Source organism: Nannospalax galili, unplaced genomic scaffold (assembly GCF_000622305.1).
Source record: "Nannospalax galili isolate Female #2095 unplaced genomic scaffold, S.galili_v1.0 scaffold135, whole genome shotgun sequence".
Classification (NCBI taxonomy): Eukaryota; Metazoa; Chordata; class Mammalia; order Rodentia; family Spalacidae; genus Nannospalax; species Nannospalax galili.
The window spans coordinates 4518801-4543504 of NW_008338998.1; the positions used below are offsets into that span (position 1 = coordinate 4518801).

Here is a 24704-nt window from a genome sequence, read left to right on the forward strand (position 1 = left end):
AGCACAGCATGCAATCAATTTGTAAACTGTATACCCTATACACATAGGAGGTGACCAAAACAGCTTAGTATGGATAAGGATGGGCTGGCTAGGGTCCATTAATAGCATTTCTACCCATGATAAAACTAGAGGTACTTGTTTAATGACACAGCAAACAAAGTTGAAGCCAGGGACATAGAATGAAATGATTCACTCTCTACCACTAATTCCCCCAACCTCTTAGTTAACACACATCAATAGAAACAGTTCTAATGTGGTGGTCTCTTTAATGCAACCACTTCCAAGACTGTTGCTTTGTGTGTTTTTCTTCCTTCTCTCCATCATTCAAATACTAACCCATTTTCTCCCATTAAGATGTGAAAGAGGAAAATATTGATAACATGAAGTTCAAGAAAATGACCCAGATCAATCCACTTATATTTTATTACTCTGTAAAGTAGCAGCAAACATTATATTAGTCAGTTCACACTCTGTATTTGCTGCCTCTGGGCTCAAATTATTAAAGCACAGTAGGAATCTTATAAAATGGAAACTTTTAGCTGGGCGTGGTGGTGCACGCCTTTAATCCTAGCACTCGGGAGGCAGAGGCAGGTGGATCTCTGTGAGTTTGAGGCCAGCCTGGTCTACATAGTGAGTTCCAGGACAGCTGGGGCTACAGGGAGACCCTGTCTCAAAAAAAAAAAAAGACAAAAAAGAGGAAACTTTCTTTTCATTTTTTTAAACTTTTACAAAAACTTTATTGAGCATTTCATACAAAATGGAAACTTTTTAAAGATGCATTTTTTTTTTATTTTATGTGTATGAGTGTTTGCCTGCATGTATATAAATGTACCATGTGTGCACCTACTGCCCTCTGAGGTCAGAACAGGGCATTGATCCTCTGGAAGTGGAGCTAAGATGGTTGTTAACTGCCATGTGGACTGAACCTTGGTTCTCTGCAAAAGCAGCCAGTGCTCTTAACTGCTCAGCCATTTCTCCAGCCCCATGAAAAGGTTTTTCAAATGCAAAATCATCTAAGATCTGGGACAATCATGAGTTAAAAATCATATTGTACTCTCATTTTTCTGCTTTTAAGATCTGCTGTTTTAATTATATATTTAAAAATATTTTTATTAATTCTTTGAGAATTTCAAACAATGTATTTTGGTCATATTCAGACTCCCTCCCTACTCCTCCACTGACTTCATGTCTCTTTATTATCTTTTTAAAAAAGGTCTACTGAGCCTAATTTGTGTTCCCCAAATGCTCTTGGGTGTGGGTCCATCCCTTAGAGTCTGATCAACCTACTATGTGCGACAACCCTTAGGTAATCAGACTCTCTTTTTCCCAGAATCTATCAATTTCCAATAGATATTCAGGAAACTATGTTGTCTGGACACTACAGGGTAGTTGCACATATGAACTAGCAGTGCTTATGGCAGCATGCAGAAGACTTGTGCAAACCCAAATCAGACAGTGGCCCAGCTGGGTGTGGGAATTGGGCAAGAAGCCAAGTCCTAGTTAATTATATATTTTAGTATTTCTAGATTTGTTATTCTATTTGTTTGTAAAATGCCCAATGATAAAATATATAATTTGTTAAGGGAGTGTATTTTTCAGAGATGGAATTTAACATTAGTTCAAGAAAGACAATTTAAGAAGTTAGAACAATATTTTAGCATTTCTTTCAAGGGAGGGGCATTGGTGCCAAACATTTATTTAGAATCTCAGTGCATGAACATGTAGAAATACAGCCTGTGCTCAGCAGGTTTGCAGTTTGCTTTGCAGAATATTGCTTATGATCAGTAGCTGCCTGCTTTCAAAGGTGATCCTAACATGCATGGTGCCTGTGATGCCCAAGGGGGAGACTGAAAAATGCCTAAATTATTGTTGCCTCCTCTTTTAAATTTTTTGAACAATTAAAGTAGTTCCTAAAAATCTTATGAAGTTCCAGAACAATATTTTTACTGAGTTATATAAACATTAAGGATATTGGAACAGGCAAAGTTTTCCTGCATAGAACTATGATCATTCAGGGAATATTATTCAGCAAGAATTAACAAATGGGGTTGTGTCAAATTTAAAAAAAATTATTCCAAGCAAAGGACACAGAGTGAAGAGACAGATTGAAGAGGGTGTAAGTTTTTGACTGCCATTCATTTGATAGAGGATTAATATTAAGACCACATAAACAACCAAATAATGTAACATCAGGACTAGAGAGATGACTCAGAGGTTAAGAGCTGGTATTGCTTTTGCAGAGTACCCGAGTTTGGTTTCTAGTACCCAAGTCAGGTAACTCACAACTGTCGGTAACTCTAGCTTCAGGGTATCTGATGCCCTCCTCTGTCCCCAACAGGCTCTGCATTCATGCACACACCAACACACAGATACACACATATATGCATAATGAAAAATAATAAAAATAAATCTTTAAAGTATAACACCAAAAGAATGACAAAATTCATAAATGGGCATATAACTGAACAGACATTTCTTGAAGTAACTACAAAGGGCCAATAATTACAAGAAAATCTGAATTTTTAGCATTCTTGACATTGTGGAAATGCAAATATAAACTATATAGAATCAAGAAAGAAACAAACAAACAAATGCTAGTAAAGACATAGGGTGGGAAGAACCCATTTGTACTATGCAAACCAGTATGCAGTTCTCCAAAAGACCAGAAATAGGACTGTCATATAATCCAGCTATACCATATAGCTTTGGAATATAGCCAAAGGAATAAAAATCAGCAGAGTTGCCTGCACACCCAGGTTCATTGTAGATCCAAGAGCCAAGATATAGAACCAGCTTAGATGTTCAACAGATGAATGGATAAAGAAAATGTGGCATACATACATACTTGGAAAAATAAGGACTATGTATATTCTCTTTCATGTGGAATTTAGGAAAAACAACTAAATAAATACAAAAGAATGGTGAAAATAGAAAGAGGACTCTAATAAAAGAGGAAAAGTCTCCCACAAAAGGCATTGATAGGAAGGGTGGATATTTTCAAAGTATCGTATACAAATATGAAATTTTACAATGCAGCCCATCATTACATATAATTAATACATGACAGCCAACATGAAAGCAATAGGGAAATGCTTCAAATACTAAAGTGTCTTATTTGTACCCCAAAACCTATTATTATACCTGAAATATGGGTGATTTAGAACATTCAGGAAGGTTAAACAACTACTGACAAATATTCTACTGGATTCCTTAAAACTTAAATATTTTATAACACACATTCAATGCTATCACATCTTCCAAAAAATCATTTTCTTGTTGCCCAGTTTCCTTAATTAAAAATATAATTCAATTTAAAATTGTGCTTCATTTTAGTTATAGATAACTTACAGACATGCAAGCCAAAAACTTCCTTTTAAAGACTCAAAGACTTATGAGAAGCAGAATGGGATCTAAGACCCAGATTTGACTGAGATTGCCAACTAAACCATGAAGAAGAGCCAGAGGTAGAGGAGGACAGCTGTGAAACAGTATTTTCCAAACGTGACAGGGCCACTGCACACTGAACTCACTGAGGCTGTGCTTGCCTGCCCAAGATCAAGCCAGTCAGCATTCTAGCATGGATGGGGAAGGGGCACAGGAGGCTCCAGTCCCAGCTGAGTTGCTATTGGCAGTGGATGGCTCCTGGAGAGGGACTGTCATTTTTTTCAGGCATCTGTCCCCAGCAGCCTTACCATGCGCCAGTGGATGGCCACACACTCATGCACATACTGGCAGCAGTAGTTGGACTCAGTGGATTAAAAAAGAAGACATGAGGTTGGGAGGGAAAAACAATGGTTTATGGAAGGAGGTGGAGGGGAGAGGGTGAGGGTATATTTGATCAAAACACACTAACACACTCATGTCTAAAACTCTCAAACAAAATAAAATATAAATGTAAATAAAAATGATTTTTTAAAATAATAAATAAAGATTGAAAAAGAAGTACAAAACGTACTATGGCCCAGAATGTTCTCTTTAGTACCACATCAGTAAGGAACAGAATTATGCTACCATTATTATTTTGGAATAGATCAGTTTTCTAAATGAAGAAAAATGGGGTATATGATCAGATATTTAGACTACAAGTTATATGATGACTTGAAGCAACACGAATGCTCCCTGGCTTCAATTCCTTCCCTACTTTTTATATAAAAAATATTTCGTATGATCGATACAGGGTTTTGACTAATTTCTGGGTCTAGTTAACTTGCTATAACTAAAAGTCCCAGTGTCAATTTAATATAACAGCATAAGGAACTGATCTTTTTAAATTGAATCATCCAGGCAGTTTAATGAAGATGGTTTCTCCAGTTGTTCATATAGACAAACTCCCTGTGCCAAGTCCCTCTGGGCAGAGAAAAGAGAAATTTTTTTCTTAGATGATATTGAAGATATTAAAGGGAGAATGGAGCACTAGACATAGAATAATGAGAGCAGTTGGGACGGTACGTACAGCCAGTTTCTCTCATTACTGCAAATAAGTACTGTTGAAATTAAAGTGACTGAATGGTTAACCACATAATAAACTTGGCCTCCCAGCAAGAAAAGACACAGCTTGCTGACAAGGCGATGCTCCTAAGTGATTCCTAGAACTGTGGCTTTGGCCTGATGAAGTCCTCCATCGCACTTTGTTTCTTTGGAAAGTTCTATGTCGAATGACACCCTACGCTCTGTACTTCATGTCCTTTGCATTTATGAGTGCTGCACTCTGAACATGGGGAGCATTCATCAGCTCTTCTTCGAAGAGCTCAGGCTCCACTCCAGGAACCGTTCTGCTTTGTGTCCCACGATGTAAGGCGTGGCCTTATAATCTGCTTTAACCAATGAAATGAGCAGAAGTGAAGCAAGTGTGCGAGTTGGAGCTGGTCATTGTGTTTCCCTTTACCTCAGTGGCCAGTAACGCACAAGACAGTGGGGCCCAGCATAGCCAACTGAGTTCCAGGAGCAAAGGTGACTGGAGCAGAGCCTCTAGCCAACCCAGATGGACGAAGACAGGGGGTGACCTCTGACTGTCAGAAGCCACTGAGAGTGAGCTTATGGCATTTGTTCCTCTAAGGTCACTCATCCCATACTAACAGACCAACCTTGGCACAGAAAAGTACACCTTCAAAGATAAGAGTACTTGAGACAAATCCCCAGAGTACTTTGGGAACTAGGTAATGTCCCGAGAAGATAAGATTAGGCTACTTTATGAGCTAGCACAGTTTGAACACTAGCGTTGCCAAATGGGAAAGTGACTTTGTGGAAGCTGAGCCTATATATATGTTTCAGGAGTATTCATAATTTATTATTTTAGAAAAGAGCTAGCAATGTGGATAATAAATCAAGTCTAACCTTATGTGATCTTGGATAAAATATTAAACCTCAATATTTGAGTTTTCTTGTGTTGGGATAAAAATGTAACAATACTTCTCCTTTGTAATTCCTTATAATACTGTAAGGTCAAAAATATAATAAGCAGAACATCATGGAAAAATATTACCCTACACTATAAATGACATAGTAATATTTTACCACTGCTAAAATCTATATGGTAAAGTAAAAAATTCTTTCTTTATCATGTTTTTGGTGGTAATGATTGATAGAGAATCTAATTCTATAAAGATACTTTAGCAGAGAAATTATAGGGTAATAATTTTCAAATTTGGATGTCATTTCTCATTGCAGATAATTTCCATGTAAATTAAAGACTGGGATAACACTGACACATGAGAGATTCTGCTTTGGGTCAGTAAATCAGTTGTGGCTAGAGCCCATCTCTGTCTTTCCAGGTTGGTACTTCCAAGGCCAAACATGACTTATCTCACACCTGAACTGCTATAAAAGACCCTTTGCTGGACTCCAGATCTCAAATTTCTTTCTTCTAATCCATTCCACATCTGATCAGCTGACATATTAATATCTGCAAAACAAAACTCTAAGTATACCATGGCTTCTCTTAAAATAAATAACCTTTCAACATGGCAAAATTTTGATGAATAGACAGGCATATAAAAAGCCATGTAGGCAGGGGAGAGACCACACATTGAAAAAGGCGGATGGGAGTCAGCGCTATGCATTCACAAGTCCACAGAGAAGTCTCTGGAGGAGGAATTTGAGATTCAGGACAAGCATAGTCAGTGGTGTGAGGCCACTCTGGGAGGTCATAGTGCATCCCCCATGTCTATGCTGAGATTTTGTCTGATTTCGGTTTGCATTGGACTTGTGCATGCTGTCGCATTGCTGTGAGTTAATAGGAGTAACTGCCCAGCTATCTGGAAGACTCTGTTTCCTTGTGGTCATTCACCCCCTCTGGCTCTTATAATCTTTCCTCTTTCTCTTCTGCAATGAGCCATTGCAGAAGGGCATTTAAGAATACAAATCAGACTCTATAGGCCATATTATATATAAGAGAGTACATTAAATTGGCTGAAGGTAAGTGGGGGGGAGATGCGAATAAGCGAGGGGATCTAAATATCATCAAATTATATTGTATGAAAATCGCAAACATTCAATAAAAACTTAGTGTCTCAAAAACAAATAAATAATAAGTGAAAGACAGCATCACGAAAGCAAATTTATTTGAAAAAGTTGGACAGAGGCTCTCACAAGCACAACTTCCTGAAACTGAAATGACTGTTGTTGTTTTGGACCTGCATACACCATGTCAGCATCTAAATGGAATTCCAAGAGGTGGTAACAAGAGGCCTCCTGGCTACACAGACAGCGTGGTACACAGAACAAGATGGATGGAGACATTCTTCATTCAGATCCACACTCATCCAGAAAACTACAGCACAGAACCACATTCACAACATGGAAAGGTGTCGGGTGTGCCTGTAATAAACTTCCAAGATGAAACTATTCTTTAAAACATTTTCTCGGCTGTTAGGTCATCCTGACAATGATTTGTAGTCATGAACAATGAAACAAGTTATTATAAATTCTGAATTATGGATTATACGATGAAGAAAATTCACCTCCCAAAGCTTGCTTTTGCTGAGGAGTTGCATCTTTCACTGAGCTAATGCAGAAATCAATGTACTGGAACGAATTCACAGTACATTAACTCCTTGCAAGTTACTGTAAAAACCTTTGAACTCTCGCCAAGGTGTACAATTAAATATAACTTTTGGTCTTCAGTTATACTCCATGCTGGTAATGGCAAATTTGCTTCACTTACCAATAAATTTGTTCCCTAATGGATTATATACTAGCTAATCTACAGATTTACCTTAGGCTTTTCTTGTCTTCAGTTGACAGATGTCTTATACTTTTACTTAGTGATACTTATGATGAATCTCTTACAGGAATACACAAAGTTCAGATATTCACATTTGTTTACCTACTTAACTTCAGTCTCTAAGAAGGATGAAATGGTTATCCATTTCCTGGTCACACTAATAGAAGAGTCAGGAGACCACGGAGAATCCCAGATTGCACACAAGGCGGGCCTTTCAAGCCAGAATTAGATCAAGAACAACTAGCAATATTTTTACGAAGAAATAAAACAAAAGGCAACAGCAAACTAGAGTTTATCAGTTTTCCATGGCTGTCCTAACAAGCTAGTAGAACTAAAACAAGAGAAATCTATTCCCCCCTCACTCTGCTGAAATGCCTTATGATTGTTCTAGTGCATTCCAGAGGTCTGCTGTTACATTGTTTTCAGGGCTCCGGTCTCTTTGAGACTGACAGAAGGCCTTGTCTTTGTAAGTTTCTGGTGGCCCCCTCTGGTTCTCCACTATGGCAGCAGACTTCCAGTGTCGACTGTTTCTGTCTTCACGTGTCTGCTTCCATCTGTGTCTCAGTGTTGAAAACCTCTTTCTTTTCTTTTCTTTTTTTTTTTTTTTTTAATAAGGCAGCAGTCACTGGGGTTCGATCCTAACCTGAACCCAAGATGACGGCACCTCAATTTCCTTAACTAAGTTCACTTTCAAAGGTCATAGCTATAAACTACATTGTGTGTACATGCATTGGAACTTGTAGCTTAAACACGTGTTTTGGGTGACAATTCACAGAGATGAATGAAGATTATGCTATGGAAGACAACCTGAAGACCAGCATGAGGACTTAGACTTTCACCTCTAATGAATTAAGCATACCAACTTTAACATGAGCTGCCTATACTTTCTAAGCTTTGGTTTTATTTTCTATAACAGGATTGGTGAACTGTGGTCTCCAAGTCAAGCTTGGCCTTTGACTGTTTTCGGAGGGGCAGTTCTATTGGAACAGAGCAATCAGCATTTATTCCAGCACTATCTAAGGCTGCTCTCACACTCTAATATCAGAGGTGATGGTTACCACAGGGACAGTATAGCATACGAAGTTTAAAGTATTTCCTGCCTTGACTTTCATAGACACTTGCATCTTCTCATCTGTAAAATGGGGATGGCAGCAGGCACAGACTATGATGAGAACCAAATAAGAACAGCGAGAAAGGCCCAAATCCCAAACCAACCAGGATGCAATGCCAGTGGCATTAAATTATGAACAACATTGAATCTCTCCATGTTTCAACTTTCTCATCCAGAAACTGGAGGTAATTATTTCACCTATTTGAGAAGGTTTTGGGAAAAGAGAAGCAATTTTTGCTCTTATTATTTTCCAGGAAAGAGCATATAATATCACCTCTGTGTGTGAGATGGGAGGGAGAGAGTCCCACAGTCTATCTCAAGAAATCCCATCAGGAAAAGATTGAACGTCTTCCAAGGCCGAGGTCTTTTTTAGTTTTTGAGACAGGGTCTCCCTGTAGCCCCAGTTGATCTGGAACTCACTATGTAGACCAGGCTGGCCTCGATCTCACAGAGATTCCCCTCCCTCTGCCTCCATAGTACTGGGATCAAAGGTGTGTGTCACCACGCCTGGTCCAAGGCCGAGGTCTTTTCCTCAAGGTCAAAACCTTTGTAGGAAGATGGAAGGAGACATGCTCCTGTGAGTTTATGCCTAGCTCCTGTAGACCAGGCTGGCCTCGATCTCACAGAGATTCCCCTCCCTCTGCCTCCATAGTACTGGGATCAAAGGTGTGTGTCACCACGCCTGGTCCAAGGCCGAGGTCTTTTCCTCAAGGTCAAAACCTTTGTAGGAAGATGGAAGGAGACATGCTCCTGTGAGTTTATGCCTAGCTCCTGATCAACAAACAGATCATTTGATAATTAAGATTTAGAACAGAGCAATGAATCCTCCCATGCTTCTCAAAACTGGAGTCTTAAAATGTTGATGAGAGCCTGAAGACTACTATAGGTTGGGATGTGGTCACAAAGGTCTTAGGAAAAACTACACTGAACTCACTGCTAACTCCCATCCTGACCAGTTGTGTTTCTCTTCTCATGCACCTTTCCTTGCTCTGCTGTTTAAGTCAAAACTCTTTGAAATGACTGAAAGAAGACTTTCATGCTCTCTTGCTTCTCTATCTTTCTATTCCTTTGAGGATACATCAATTTCTATACCTTCTCTCTAATTAGCATGTGGTAACAACTTCACAAAGTGGAGACCAATTTGGAAAATGCTGAAGACAGATTGGTTTGTTTCACTTCCTGCTCTTTGTGCTCATCTTCATTTTACAGGGACCTATTTTCAGTCATCACCCCTTTGGAGGTAAACACAGTAGTGAGGGTCTGGGCTAGACAACTCCTTGTGTTGGCTGTCTGAGGAGACCATACTTGTAGTGAGTGGGGGTAGGCCATGTGACCAGGAAGGGTTTCTGTTTAAAGTTTAAAAAAATCATTTAAAAAATTTTCTGTGTATGAGTGCTTTGCCTGCATGCGTGCACCTATGTGTGCAAAGCCTGTGGAGGCCAGAGGAGAATGTCAGATCCCCTGGAACTGGAGTTACAAATGATTGTTAGCTATCATGTGGGCTCTGGGGACCAAACCCGGTCTTCTGAGAGAGCAGCCAGTGCTCTCAACCACTGAGCCATCTCTCTACATCTGTGCTCAGTTTTTTAAAGTTATCAAATCAGAGTTTAGAAAGTTAACACTATCACTGCATATACTGAAGTATAGCTCTGCTCCAAGAAGGTGCTGTATTATTTCCATCTGAGATTAGAATGCACTTCACACACAGCCTTCCACTGTTCCAAACGATGATTACCCCACCAAAATAAAATACAAAGTTTTATCATTCAGGAAAATTGAGATAGCACCAATGACAACATTTTAGGCTGTGAGTTTTTGTTTTGTGGGTGTTGAAAATGGAGCCAACTCATGTATAGGGTACTGTGTGCACCTTCACTGAAGGCTTGTCATGGCAGGGACCATGGTAAGACACTGACTGCATCAATGCACTAAGCATTGATGAGTTCCTAACTGAATGGGCTCTTAAGAGATGAGGCCTGCTTAGAGAAGGCTAGAGATCCCTAGGGGCCTGCCCTCAAAAAGTGTATCACACCCCTAATCCCTCACTGTCCCTTTGCTTCCTTGCTTCTATCATCAACTTTGCTCATCACCAATTCCTGGCTATGATGTTCTTCCTCCACACAAGCCCACATCAGAGGGGACAAGTCATTTTGGAATGAAACCTAAACCATAAACCAAATGAAAACTTCATGCTTTAAGTTATGTCAGGTGTTTTGTCACAGTGGTGGAAAAATGAGCAATGCTGACACAATGTACAGACTGCAGAAGACAAAATTTGAGCCTGGTTTCACTTCACCCACAAGAGTGAAACTCTGAGGGCTTCTCACAGCACAAATCTAACTGCAGCGATGTGGAAACCAGAAAGAGAAGAGAGTCACCCTCCCAGTAAGGAAGAAAGAAACATCCTCGCCATCCCATTTTGGTATATTTCTGTTTTTATTTGTTACTGTACTGGTTTAGTGTTTCTTTGCAAGCTATAGTCATAAGTTTTACTAGATATCTAATGATCACATTGTACTACAAAAGGCAATTATGGAACTGTTCTTAACAGTGCCAACTGAGTGACCAAGAATAAAATGAAGTCTGAAAGAAATGCACAATACTGAATACGTTCAGAAGATGAACGTGATGCAGTTACTCCCACACTAATTAATCTTCAGCACCATGAACAGAGGCAGCTCAGGAGGTGACTGGGGGCAGGCTCTGAAACCAGGGTGAACCGGAAAACAAGCTTGATGGGTGACCTTGCTCAAGGGACTCAACCTCTTTGTTCCTTGGTTTTCCAACATGCAGTATGAGAATGATAATAATATCTAACTGATTCACTGATATAAGAATAACTTGGGTAATAGGAGGATCACTTAGAGAAAAGAGAGAATACTGTTTTCTAAATTTATTTTTTAATTTTTGTTTTTTAATTTTATGTGTATGTGTATATTGCCTGTATGTAGGTAAGTGCACCCATGTCGTGCAATGCCTGCGGAGGACAGAGAGGCTGTCAGATCCCCTGGAACTGGAGTCATGGACAGTTGTTAGCTGCCATATGGGTGCTGGAATTTGAACTTGGGTCTTCTGCCAGTGTTCTTAACCACTGAGCCATCTCTCCAGCCCTGAAAGGCTAGAATATTGTAAATTCTTAATAAATGTTAGTGATCATTATCAAAAAGGACATATATTACAAGAATAAATTGATCCATGAGCTAAATAATTGTGTATACTTATTTATATGCATATATCAGAAATATATATACACATACTGATATAAACAGAAACAAAGTGAGTTGGAAGGCTATAAATTAAATATGAGGGAAACTAATAGGATTAGGCAGCCAGAGTGAATGAAGAAACTATGAGACCAAATGAAAACTTTCAGGAAGATATTCATGGACTGGGGATGAGCACATCCAATAACTTGCGTGCTCTTTCAGAGAATTCTGACTTTGGAATGCAGAGAAGGTGGTAGACATGGGACGGAGTGGAATGTGAGGCTGCTAAGCAGGAATCAGGAGTCCAAGGGATGTAGTCTCATAATCAACAGTGTCTTAGAGTGTGGAGCCATGCAGAAAGATGAAGTCTTTCTCGCCGAGCACTCGGTGCATCTTGCAATGAGCCGCAGTATCTGAGGTCACTTCTGTGTGCCTGCAGTTTGAAATTTAAAACAGCCTTCCACTACATTAGTCTGATGAAGCACTGCATAGAGAAGGTTGGACTAAGGAACTGAAAACTCATGTTTCTTCAACTTGAGACATATGTAAGGACACAGAAAACTATTGCAATGACCTTCGAGATAATTGCTACTTTTCTCCTTTTCAAAGCCCTATAGTGGACATTGGGTGAGCAACAAGGGAAAAGATCATGCAGTCACCCTCCATAGCCACAGGTTTCCATCAAGGGATTCAATCAACTACATCTGAAAAATATTTGGGAAAAAAACTGCATCTATACCAAACTGTAGAGACTATTTTTCTTGCCATTGTCTAAGCATTATAATTCAATTTACATAACATTTACATTGTATTAGCTTTTATAAATGATTTAGAGATGATTTAAAGTACATGAAGGAATGTGTGCATAAGCTGATGCAAAGGCTGTGACATTTGATATATGGGACTTGAGCACCCATGGACTTTGTGTGTGTGGGTATCCCAGAATCAACTTCCCAGGGCATCAAGGGAGGACTGTAATGTAGGACCTTTGTGTCCAGTGATCTGTCACTTCACTACTTTGGATAGCATCAAGAGTCTGTAAACAATGAAAATATTTAAATTTCTTCTCATGTGGTACTGTATCAACCTTGGGCTTCGTGGAACCCCAGGTTGTTTCCTGGTAGACAGATATCATAAGGTAGAATAAGCAGTTTCCCTGACCTACACAAGACATCATCTAACAAAATGAGCATCTTTCTCCTCAACTTCCTGAAGCACAGATCCGCTATCCACGAAAAAGCTGCCCAAACTTAGCAAATGAATTATCTGCTATTTCTCTTGAATGGTGCCAGTGGGGAGGAGTCTAAGTGATGAGAAATCTGGACTATTGCTTCACAGGTGCTATCATTGTTTTCTTTTCCTCAGAAGAGGCTTTTGAGAAAGGAAGGGAAAGAAAAGTGTTTCCAGTGTAGACAATACTGAAGAGAAAGGTTAAGTTGTTCAGTCTGTGAAATCTAACGGGCTTCTTAGCAAATAATTAAGGGTAACTTCAAAGGAAGAAAAGTAGTTTTTTCAGCTCTCATGACGAATAGGACACAAAGGCAAAGTACACAGGGAGGAGGATAGCAAGAGGCCTGTAAGGAGAAAATGGGGTAGAGATCGAGGAACCAGGTTGTAGCCACCGTGTGTGTGCATGACCCCACAGCATGGGCAAGCAATCCCCCCCAAAGAAAGACCTTTCCATATGAAGTGTAGGAAAAACACTCTGCACTTACACCCCCACACCACTCCACTTCCTGCTGTGTAGAGTGGCTACCTGAATGGAACTATGAACCAGCATTCTTTTGGGGTGCTGCCTAAAGTAGCCTGGGTTTCAACCATTGAGACATCATCTTCATTCAGAAAAACTGAGCCTCCCTATAGGGATATGCTGTAAAAAGTTAACGTTGGCTTCTTACAGTGTATGATTCTGACACAGTCCAGGAGTGTACCACTAAAGGGCTTGTGACTGTTGCAAGAAAGAAGAGGGCGCCAGGCATCAAACTGAGCTCTTCTTTGACCAATTCAGAGAAAGTAATCTAATTTGATTTTTGATGGCTTTATTCAACTTGTAGGAGAGGAAGAAGTATCAGATACTATAGGCAGGAAGGAACCTGACAAAATTTCCCGAAACTCTCATAAACAAATGTGAAGTGCTAGATGGATTTTTGTAGCTCTCAAGCCATGTTGATTAATGGATTGGAGCTGTCCTGGGGGATGTCTCTCTGTACCTGAATGCTGACAAAAAATACTTGGTCCCATTGTTCAACATTTTGATTAACAACTTGAATACAGACACAGATGGCATGCTTACCAAATTCTGGGATGATGTAAAGCTGAGAGTTATAGCTAATATGCTGGATGTCAGAGTCAAGATTTAGAGCTCTTAACAAGCAGGAATAATGAAGAACAACTAAGACGATGGAAGAGATGAAGGAGGAAGCAGTTTTGTGTTATGATACCCAGAGGGCCACTAAACATACAGACTCAGAATGGGGGGCTACAAAGGTTTATAGCAGTTCCTAAAACACAGACTTCAGGGTGTTTTTTCCTTAACTGCAAAATGAAGCTACATCAATAGTCACTATATTAATTCAAGTGTGTATTTCGTTTATTTTAATGTAGATGTCATTTACCAAGAAGCTTTTGAAAAGGTTTACAAAGTAAAACATACTCAAAAGTAGAGCTGAAAGGGTTCAAAGAAAATGGGTAAATATAGTTCAGTATTGCAAATACCACATTCCTAATCACTCAGTTTTTTTGACCATCTAGTCTAGCAGAGTGTTGTATGCCTATTACACACTAACCACCTTTCATGGTTCACACTACGTTTCCCCTTTGGTCTTCTTTTCTGAATTTCCAAGTGTTATTCTTTCATATAACAATGCTTTGCTCATAGCACTTACTGAAAATTTAAAGGGCATATTCTGTGTGCATGTCTTCTTAATATCTCTCATCTAGACAGCTCAAAAATTATTATTGTTATTATTATTATTATTATTATTATTATTATTATTATTATTATGATGTGTTGGAGGGTTCATGTGCTACATAGAGTGCATGTAAGAGTCAGAGGACAACTTGAGGGAATCACTTCTTCCACCATGTAAGTTGCAGAGCTTGAACTCAGGTCCCAGGTTCACATGGCAAGTGCCTTTTCCTGCTAAGCCATCTCACTGGTTTACTTTCTTTTAAAGAAGAGTTTCGTTTGTTTATTTTTTAAAACCTAGCATTATATGACCAACAGGTAGCATAGTTTATGATATATAGTAGGTGTTCAATAAATATGTTGTAAATTAAAGACTAAATGATCTCAGAATTGAGGAAGAACAATGCAGAAGGGGAGAAGGATGTGCAGGGACAGAATTGAGCAGAAATTCTATTCCACTGAAGCTACAACTAGATTTCAGTGTGAAGCTGGGAAAAAGCATTTCTTAAGAAACTGACGTGAGTTAGGGCTCAAAAGATGGGAACGATGTCACCTTGCAAAACATCCCCAAATGGAGGGAAACCCACAGGAACGAAGTTAAGGAAGGACAGACTGTGCGTGGGGGACAGTGGGAGGTCGGCTGGAACATACGGTGCAGACAGTGTGTGCTGAAATGACATGGGGACACCGTGTTCCCGCTACCATCATTTAAGTGACAATTGCCAACTGGAATCATATTGGAACAAAACAGAGCATAGCGACAAAAGGGTTAGAATCTGTCAAACAAATCAAGTTGAATATTTAGCCTGCACATAAAACATTTCATAAGTGGAAAGGGCGTCACAGATCTTTTCAAATTTCTTAAATGCTTTTATCTAGAACATGTCTTAGATTTATTTTTAATAGAGTAAAAATTAATTTGGAACCAGTGAGCTAAGGGAGCTGTATTCAGACAGAACAGATAAAGATCCTTGAAGTTTTAAACTTGCTCAGGTGCGTTTAGAATCAGCTCCTTTTTGGTGAGGAAATCAAAGTCTGTTTTCCCACCGCTGCTGAAACACTGTCTAGTAGTTGTCTGACATCCTGACTTTCCACATCAACATCATTTTTAACGCCCCCACCATTCTACAAGGTATTTTAAAATCCATATCCCAAATCCATAAAAAAATTTATTTCTCTCAGTTTCAATCAAATAATGTCAATTGTGTGTGTTTACATCTCTAACTGTGCAGTGTTCCCATCATCCAAAACTGAGTTCTCAACTTTCCACTTATCAACTAAATTTCAGTTTTCAGAATTATTCCCAACTGCAGCCCGTTTCTGCATCTTTCATCAGAGTTGTCCTTGGGCCTGTCTCACACAGTCTTTCATTCCATCTCTACAGCCTCCCTGCCTTTTTAAATCTCTCATGGGGATATTGCTACGTGACTCTCACTTCCTTTGGTTTCTCTACCCTTGATCTTACTCTTGCCTTATCCAACTTCAACCCAAATAAATGTGGAATGCTATCACAGACAGCCCGGGGTGGGGAGAAGGTGGTAAGTGAAGACCATGGCTCTTCTGTTTTCCACCCCAGCAGGTGACCCATATCCCCTCTGGAGGCTGTGTTCTGGGTTTGCCTCACTGGATATGTGTGTCACCAGAGCAACCACATTGAGAATTACCTAAGGCTGAGTCTCAGAGGCATCTGTGTCTATTTCTCAGTGAACACTCAATTTCAAAAACTGATAATTAATTTTTTTGTTTTTCAGCTTACTTAACTTATGCCCATGACCATAAGCAGGACACCCACAATTTTCTCTTGATACATAATAATTTTATCATAAAAATGATTTTAGTTACCATTGGAAATCTGTTAATTAGTCCCTTACAAGACAATTTTAAATGTTGTTCAATTCTGAAAAAAACCTTCCCGGAATAAAAAAAAAAATATTTTTAGGCTAGGAATGCCTGAACAAGCAAGATCAGCCCACAGCTGACCTCCAGTTCTCTGTATTTAACCTTGTCACAAAGCACATCAGTGCTAACAAACCATAGTCCCCTTTCCTCCTTAAAGACTCAAATGAAATCCCTTTCTCTTAGGTGCTAGTTCTGAATCCTGAAACGATCTCCAAATAATCACCATCTTTCTAGAACTCTGCCTTCATATTTCTCTTAATATAGTCTGCTTTTCATGGACTAGCAACATTTTCTTTATTACAAGGGATTCTAAAATAAGAACCCCAGATGCCAGACTCCTCAGTGCCCATGAGTTAGGTGTGAGTGTGAACACATGTGTATTTACTTTTGTTGCTTGTGCTTTTGGTTCCATATCCCCCAAAACACTAAGACCAGTGTTGTTGAAATTATGCTTTATTTTATGAGTTTTATGATTGATTTAAAAAAAATGATCTTGTACCCTGAACACATATTGAATGTGTGGGGGAGGGAGGGTTCCCTAGGGTTTCCTATTTGCAGGCATATGTTACTTGCAAGAACTATAGTTTTACTTCTTTCTTTCAAATCTAGACTCTTAAAAACTTACTTCTTTTTAATTTTACTTTTTGCCAAATTGTCTGAGAGAGGCTTCCCAGGGGAGTGCCAAATGGAAGTCGAGAGTATACATCTTGGTTTTTCACACATCTTACTTTATTATTTTATTATATTTATGTGTGTGTACATGTATATGTGTATGTATTTGTGTGTGTTGGGAGGGTGAAGCACAGGAGTGTGTGGGTGCATATGCTCATAGAGGAAGTCTGCCTTATTGTCTTGAGACAAGCTCTCTCACAGAACTGGAAGCTCCCTGATTCCACTAGGCTGACTGGCCAGGGCATTCTCAGGATCTATCTGTCTCTGCCCCAAATGCAAGAGTTTCATGTACTTGCAGCCACAACCCTGCATTTTGCTTTACATGGGTGCTGGAGATTCAAAGTAGGTCCTCATGCTTGCAGAGCAGATGTTCTTACCCACTGAGTCATCTCTCTAGCCCCTAGATTGTTTTTTAAAGCAAGAAGACAGCAAGTTACTTTGATCTTCATAAGATCTCTACTTGTTTGCATCGAAGGAAACCAAGTAATCCCTAGTGATTAGTTAATTGACAGCCACTTGTATGGAGATTGTTTACTTTCACACTTAGTGTAAATATATACCTTTTTATTACAATTAGGCAGAAGGAAGCACACATGGATTGCATTTTGTATCTATGATTTCTCCCTTGAGAAGGATCAGAGCACACACTCTGCTCCAGAAAGTTTTTCCAGTCACAGCTACAGAGACCAGACTGCATGCCTCTGGAATTTTCTTCTTCCATATCCACTACTACTCTACCAGGATGGGCTGTGTGTCAGAAGGTTGAAGTCCTTGCAGGAGGCACCGCAATGGGTAATGCATGACATTGAGAGTGAGGCTGAAGTGTCAGTGGAGACACTGAAGAGGGAATGTCCACCAAGGAAAGCTGCTGGCAGCAAGGAGGACCAGCCTAAGAGAGAGCCCATGGGATGACACCTTCAAGGCAATGGAGGTGGCCTACCTCAGCCCCATCAGAGGATGGTGGACGAGGAGCTCGGGGATCATTATTAGTCCTGCTAGGTTTTGTTCTTGCTTTGGCCTAATTCTCCCTTGCTTTTTCTACTCCTCCTGTTCATGATTAAGAATGCATTCTGTGACTCACCATTGTGTGCTGGATATAGGTATTTTTGTTTTGATTTTACAGTCTCTCAACTAAGAGTTTGCCTTGAATTTCACAGGAGACCTTGTGCTTGGACTTTTGAAAAACTCTGGAACTATTAAGACTCCAGGAGCTCCTGGAGATGGGCTGAATGCACTTTGAATGATGAAATCAACATGAGTTTGCGGGACTGGAGGGTTCATCTTGATTGTCAACATGACTGGATTAATAAACCCAGAGGGCATCTTGGGTGTGTCTAATGGAGTGCTTGAAGAGAATTAAGTGCATGGGAAAGATCTATCTTGAATTCAAATGGCACTAGAAAAAGTCAGGACTTAAAATTCTTTTTGTGTATCTTTGCACATCAACTCTTCACTATATAAAAACTTCCTGGGTCACTCTATAGTTGTAGATGCAAATTACAGAAGGAGATTTAGACCTATAACCATGTGGTCCTAAATCTCTGGAGTTTGCAGGGTTCAGCCTACTTAGTATTTGGAGGGAAGAAGAGGAGGCATACAGCAGGTGTTAATATATAAGTGTGTATCTATAGGATGAATAAAACCACTATGTACATAAAAACTAAAAGCAGAGATGAACCTCACCAGCTCTAGCTTCTTTGAAATGTGTCCATTATTTGCTTATGAGGTTTAATATTTCTAAAAGCCCAATCAATTAATAGATTTCTACATACCAACTAACGAACAAAATAGAAGCCAATGGTGGTGCTAATTAAAAGAATCACTAAACTTTTAAGTTACAGTCATACAAAGATATAGGTATGTCATACTTAAAGATGAGCTAGCATGTCATCTATAAAGAAACTATCATTTGTCTTACTTTTATACCAGAACTGAATTTAATGTGTCATGTCTAGTGTTACTGAGAAAGCTTTATAGAGACAAGATTTAAATGGCTAAGACCACATTCTATCCAGTTGCTTACAGAATTTTCCAAACATGACTTTCTTCTCTCCCTATTGCTCTGAAAAATACCCACCTCGTTTGGTCTTGCAAATAAAAGTCAGCACATGTGAAAACTGAAACCAGAAAAGTGTAACCTCCATGCTAACCTTGGTCCCCAACCTCCTTTGCCATGTTCACAGCAGCTAAATTTAGCCTTCCATTCATCCATGGCTCAGAAATTCTCCTGAGGTTCAAAAAATTCAATCTTCTCTTGGAATACAATCTAACAAAACTCTCCCAGATGATCTCATTAATTTCTATCATTTTATTCTATCATTTGTGTGTATTTATAATCCCATTAGAAATATTTAAAGTCAGTTTTTCCATCGTCAAGACATCAAAGGAAATTCAAGATGTGATGCTTTTTATGTATATTGTAAAGGCACTATTTTTTTTTTAAAGCCATATGATATATATTCATTCGTCCTGGGCTTTGGCTTTCTCAGTGAGGTAGAATAGCTGTCCTTACCACCAGGAAACAAGTGGCCAATAAACCAAAGTGAAGTAAGGACAATATGAGGGGCCAAGCACCGAAAACCATAATAGTTCAGAAAATCACTAAGATATGTATGCATATATTTCATATGCTTTGAGTTTATCAGTGGCAGTGTGCTCTTGACAAATGAGAATGAAAATAATAAAACCAAATCTGTAATTTCCGGACCTTGAACAAGCCTCCTGAGCGCTGGGAAAGTTCCCCTCTGCTGCTCCTCAGCCTTACCAGAGCTGCCGCAGTTCGAGGGGTCAACCGGTCTTCCATTTTTATCAGAGCACGCTACGGCTCGAAGGCGCACACCTTCTCCACAGTCTTTGTCTTCTCCTTGTACCCGAAGTCCTCTCTGAGGCTCCCGTTTGCCTTCGGGAAGAATGCAATCAGACCAATTTCCGTAGGGCTGAGACACAAACTCATCGCAAGGACACGGTGTTGTTTCTACCAGAGGGTACAGGTGGGCGTCCTGGCACCGCTCCTTCTTTCTGCTCTTCCCTGCGGCAACAAGACACACTCTGGCATTAATTTTGCTTCTGATGTTCTGTTGAAAGCCACTCACACTTTAATATTTACAACCACTTAGAACATAAGCCTTAAATAAAAAAGTTTCCATTTTATTTCCACTTTTTTTTGCCATGGAAATAAATTCCAGGACAATGTAAGTAACACGCTGGGAAACTGAGAGTTTCAAGTTAATTCGAAAATACACAAGATTTTAAAACGTTTTACATTTATTTATTAATATATTTTTATTGATATTTTGTGCATTTCCTACAAAACATCTTAATCATCTTTATACTCCCTCCCCCCATCTGTACCCCTCCAATATTGCCCCCACCACCAGATTTCACACATTCTGAAATAAATGCTAAAGACCATCGACTCAAGTTACATACACAAGATTGTTGTTTGAAATTGGCACAAATTATTTAGGTGTTTGCCACAATGGCTCAAGTATCAACCCAGCCAAGCTTAGTTTTTGAGATCACAGAAGATGGGGCATGTACAGGTGGTTTTAGTTTTCTCTAAATATTACAACAGGCTGATTAACCTTTATCTCCACTGTCCCTCAAACTAATGGTTTCCAGGGAAACCATCAAGAGCTTAAGTAATAAGGTCTTTCCTTTTCCTGTAAGTAATTAAAAAAAATAAAATTAATTTATTCAAGAAGCAAAATTATATTCTCCCATAGAATGACTTCAAAAAATGAAACTGGAGGGCTGGAGAGATGGCTCAGTGGTTAACAGTACTGGCTGCTCTTGCAGAGGACCTGGGTTTGATTCCCAGCACCCACATGGTGGCTAACAACTATCTGTAACTCCAGTTCCAGGGGATTCGACACCCTCTTCTGACCTCCTCGGTCACTGCACAACACAGGTGCACTTACATACATGCATGCAATATACTCGTAAACATAAAATAAAAAAAGTAAATAAAGTATTTTTTTAAATGAAGGTAGAGATTATTTCAGGGGTAATAGACAAAAATGCAACTCATTTTGGATCCTGAAATGAGACAGTTTATATATGTTGAAACAAACAATAAGTTGATATTAATAATCAAAATATGTTTCATGGTTTGAGAAAAACCTATGGCTTCCATGTGAGAGAGCTTTTTAATTTGGGCATTCTGGCTGTGACTCTACTTACCTACTGACTTTGACAGATCTTTTAGTTGTAATCCCAACTTTGAGTAATGGCAACCTAGTAGCACCTTCACAGCTATAAATAAGAACTTGATAGTTAATGTTTAGTGGATTCCTGCTCAGCCTGTAACTTGGTGCAACTTTTTTCTCAGCACAATTCCTCTAGACTGCTAAATTTTTTCCTAGCTATAATAATTCTACCTTTTCTTCTCTCATTAGTGAGCCATTAGCTAGAATCATGGCTGGTTATAAAAGCCATAGGCAGCTTTACTGATCTGTTTCTGGGCTTTGTGGCAGTTTTACAAATACTTGGTACAAGCTGATACATGGGCTATTTACTGTCACGTGGTTTGCCTCATCTACCATATGCAAATGTTGGCTGGGTGGGTAATGGCCTTATGACCATGCTGTTTATATTTACAAATAAGTCAAGTGTGTTCCTATAGAATCCAGAATTGTTCTGGCATGGTGCTACCAATCTCTAGTCCCTGAAATTGTTCTGGTATGAGGTGAGACATTGATAGTATGAGAAATTGTGATGGCGTACTCTTAACCATCCCCAGTATGTGAAATTTTTCTGGCATGGCGTGAACCATTGTTCTGCCTTTTGGGATGCAGTACTCACTCAGGTCAGCCATCAGGAACACTCAGGATAAGCTTCGGAAGTACATCTGCCATCACTGTCCTGAAAACTTTCCAACTATGACAAGCATCAATGTCCCTATCAGTCTTGAGCTAGATCCTGTGCTCCTCACAAATTTCCATGAAGTGCTGTTGAACTCCATCTCCATCTCTCCCCCTTCCTCTGTTTTTAGCCCATTTAACTTTGATTCTTGAGTCTATAAGGTTCTTGACATTACTTTTATCGAAGTGATAAAATGAACTAATGCAGCTTATCTTTTAAACTTGATTGCTCAGCAATCTCTCCATGTTGACTACACTCTCATTTTTTAAACATTCTTCCTCAGCTCCATCGTAGCATTTCTTTTTACCCCTTTCCCCCATTCTGGGTTCCACCATCCCTCTAGCCACATTTCATTTGTTTACTTCTTTACTTATGTGGTGAACTTTTCTTCCTCTGTACTTCCTCACAGGATCATTCCAAGTTCTGTTTTCTCTGATCGTATAGTTTTACCCAATTAAAGAGTTTAAATTACCATTTGTAGTTCTTAAATCCCACATTATTATCTTTAACCAAGATTTCTTGCTTAAGCTTCTGAACAATGGACTAGAAATCTACACATGAAGGAGCGATTAAATTCACTATGGCAAGCTTGACTCTTGCCCCCTCCACCACACTCTCTCCCCTGCATTTCCAAACATGGCCAAGTGAAGACTATGGTATCACACTTGACTTACTCCACTAACATTCCTGCATAGCACTAATGACAGCAATATAATATTCCAAATGTTCCAGGAGCTCACAAATCAGTTTGTTTTCTTTCTAATAGATACCACCTGTATTTGCCCCCATCTCTAAGTCTCCAGCTTAATTCTCTGTAATGGGTGTCAGAAAGAAAAGAAAAAGATGGAAGACAGTAGGGAGGGCAGGGAAGCGAAGACAGGGCTCATCTATAAGGCAAACAGGAGTTACCAGCAGAACAAACTATCTGTACAAACAGACGCTGCTTCTATTTTTGATTTCCCTCCTAATTACCCGGCATCCCTGTTTGAAGAAGGATTTAAGCAAGTGAGTTAATGTAGAAATGATTCTCCCAATAAGAAACAAATTAGCAGCAGCGTTTCACTTTGATTACATTCTAATCAAAATCAGCATTGACCTTTAGACTCAGGCTTAGCTAAGAAAAAAAAAAAAAAAAACAAGCCTTAGAACAAATCCAAGGACATTTGCCCTTAAGTCCGAGTGTGAGTGATCTAGTTATTTTGAACATGTGTACTTTCACATACCTGGACTAATGAATTGAATATATCCAGTACTGAACAAACAATTGCTTTAATTACCACTCAACCTAGAATCTGTAAAGACTGGTTTGGGAACAAGACATTGAACACCCAGATAGTGAGTTAAGGACTCCTATTAAAAATTGCAACAAGATAGGGCTACAGAGATGGTTCAGTGGTTAAGAACACTGGCTGCTCTTCCAGAGGACCAAGGTTCAAGTCCCAGCACCCACATGATGGCTAACGCATGCCATTAATTCCAGTTCCAGGGGATCTGATGCCTTCTAGCCTCCAAGGGCACCAGGCACCCACGAAGTGCAATCACACACATGCAGGCAAAACATTCATATACATATAAGATAAAAATAAATAAAAAATTTAAATATTGCAACAAGAAAAACGTCGTAGATAGCCTATATTCCATGGTGTGACTTGTATTTGTCCCTAGATACTTCCCTGTGTATCTGTGTCACATGGTGTAAATCACATGGTTTTTATTGTCATTCATGTTAGAAATTATTTATTAAATTTCTGTCACATAACGGGGAAAAAGCAAACTGCAAGAATTAACATCACAAAAAGAAGCCTTGAAAAGTTAAAAACTTTATTACTGTGTTTTTGGCATTTTGTTTATCAATGTTGTTCTAAGTTGTTTCTTTGATTTTTCACAAGTAATGTACTATGAAACTTATCAGCTGTGTTGTGGTCTAGGCAGAAGGCATGCAAAGACCAATCAGCTACCTAAAATAGCAGCAGCCAGTAAAGCAGAAGTTCTAAGCAGCTCTTTAGTATGAATAATTGCTAACTCTGAGAGCACAGAAGAACGTGCAGCAGTTCTTCAATATTTACCTTTATAGAAAATACATTTTAAAAGCCACGTTTATAACAACTCATAACACAATGGCTTTTACAATTCATAACATAAATGGTGCTGGCTGTAAAATGAGTAGTCAGCTTCATTCTACAGGTGCTAAACATCATTAGCAAACATCCAAAAGAAAGACGAAAACTGGCTACTAGCTACTAAGTCTTTCTCACTAAAGGAAGTTCTTTCTCATCTCACAGATGTAAGAGTTCCTGGGGTGACAGTGTCTGCCACACTATGTGTGGTCAGGACAGCGAAGCACTGGGAGCTTGGTCTCTGACTTCAAGTTGTTCTGTCATGCATATTCTAGCCTATTGTATTGCTTTTTCTATAAGACTCTTTAATCTTAATCATGTAATCAATGTACATGTAACTATGTATGCAGAATAGCTTCCAAGGGAGAGAGCACCAAGTGCAGTACTCTCATTTGATTCTTCTGGGATTGTGTACTTCCCCTTCCCTTGACATTTAGTTTTTTGAATTCCAGCGTGCATGCAGAAACCCCATGAAAGATATATTCGATTAAGTGAATCCATTTTAGTGAGTTTAAATATAAATGTAATCAAGTAAGCATTCAAACAATGGGTCTTGACACCAAAGAACTAGCCCTTGAACTGCCCATGAGAAAAAATGGTCATCTGTGCTTAATTCTTCAATGTCAACACCAATTATATTATCTTGAATGATTATTCTGGCATTTGCCTTTGGTTATAGAACAAAATGAAACTCAGTGTTGGTTTT

General features: G+C 39.2%; 1 protein-coding gene across 1 annotated transcript in view; it reads right to left on the minus strand.

Annotated features, from left to right (window-relative positions):
• The window catches only part of Thsd7b (thrombospondin type 1 domain containing 7B), a 571555-nt gene that overhangs the window by 226658 nt on the left and 320193 nt on the right, over positions 1-24704 (minus strand). The window contains exon 12 of the mRNA XM_029563816.1: positions 19783-20046. Within this exon, the coding sequence (XP_029419676.1) occupies positions 19783-20046 (264 nt within the window). The remainder of the gene's footprint in view (positions 1-19782; positions 20047-24704) is intronic.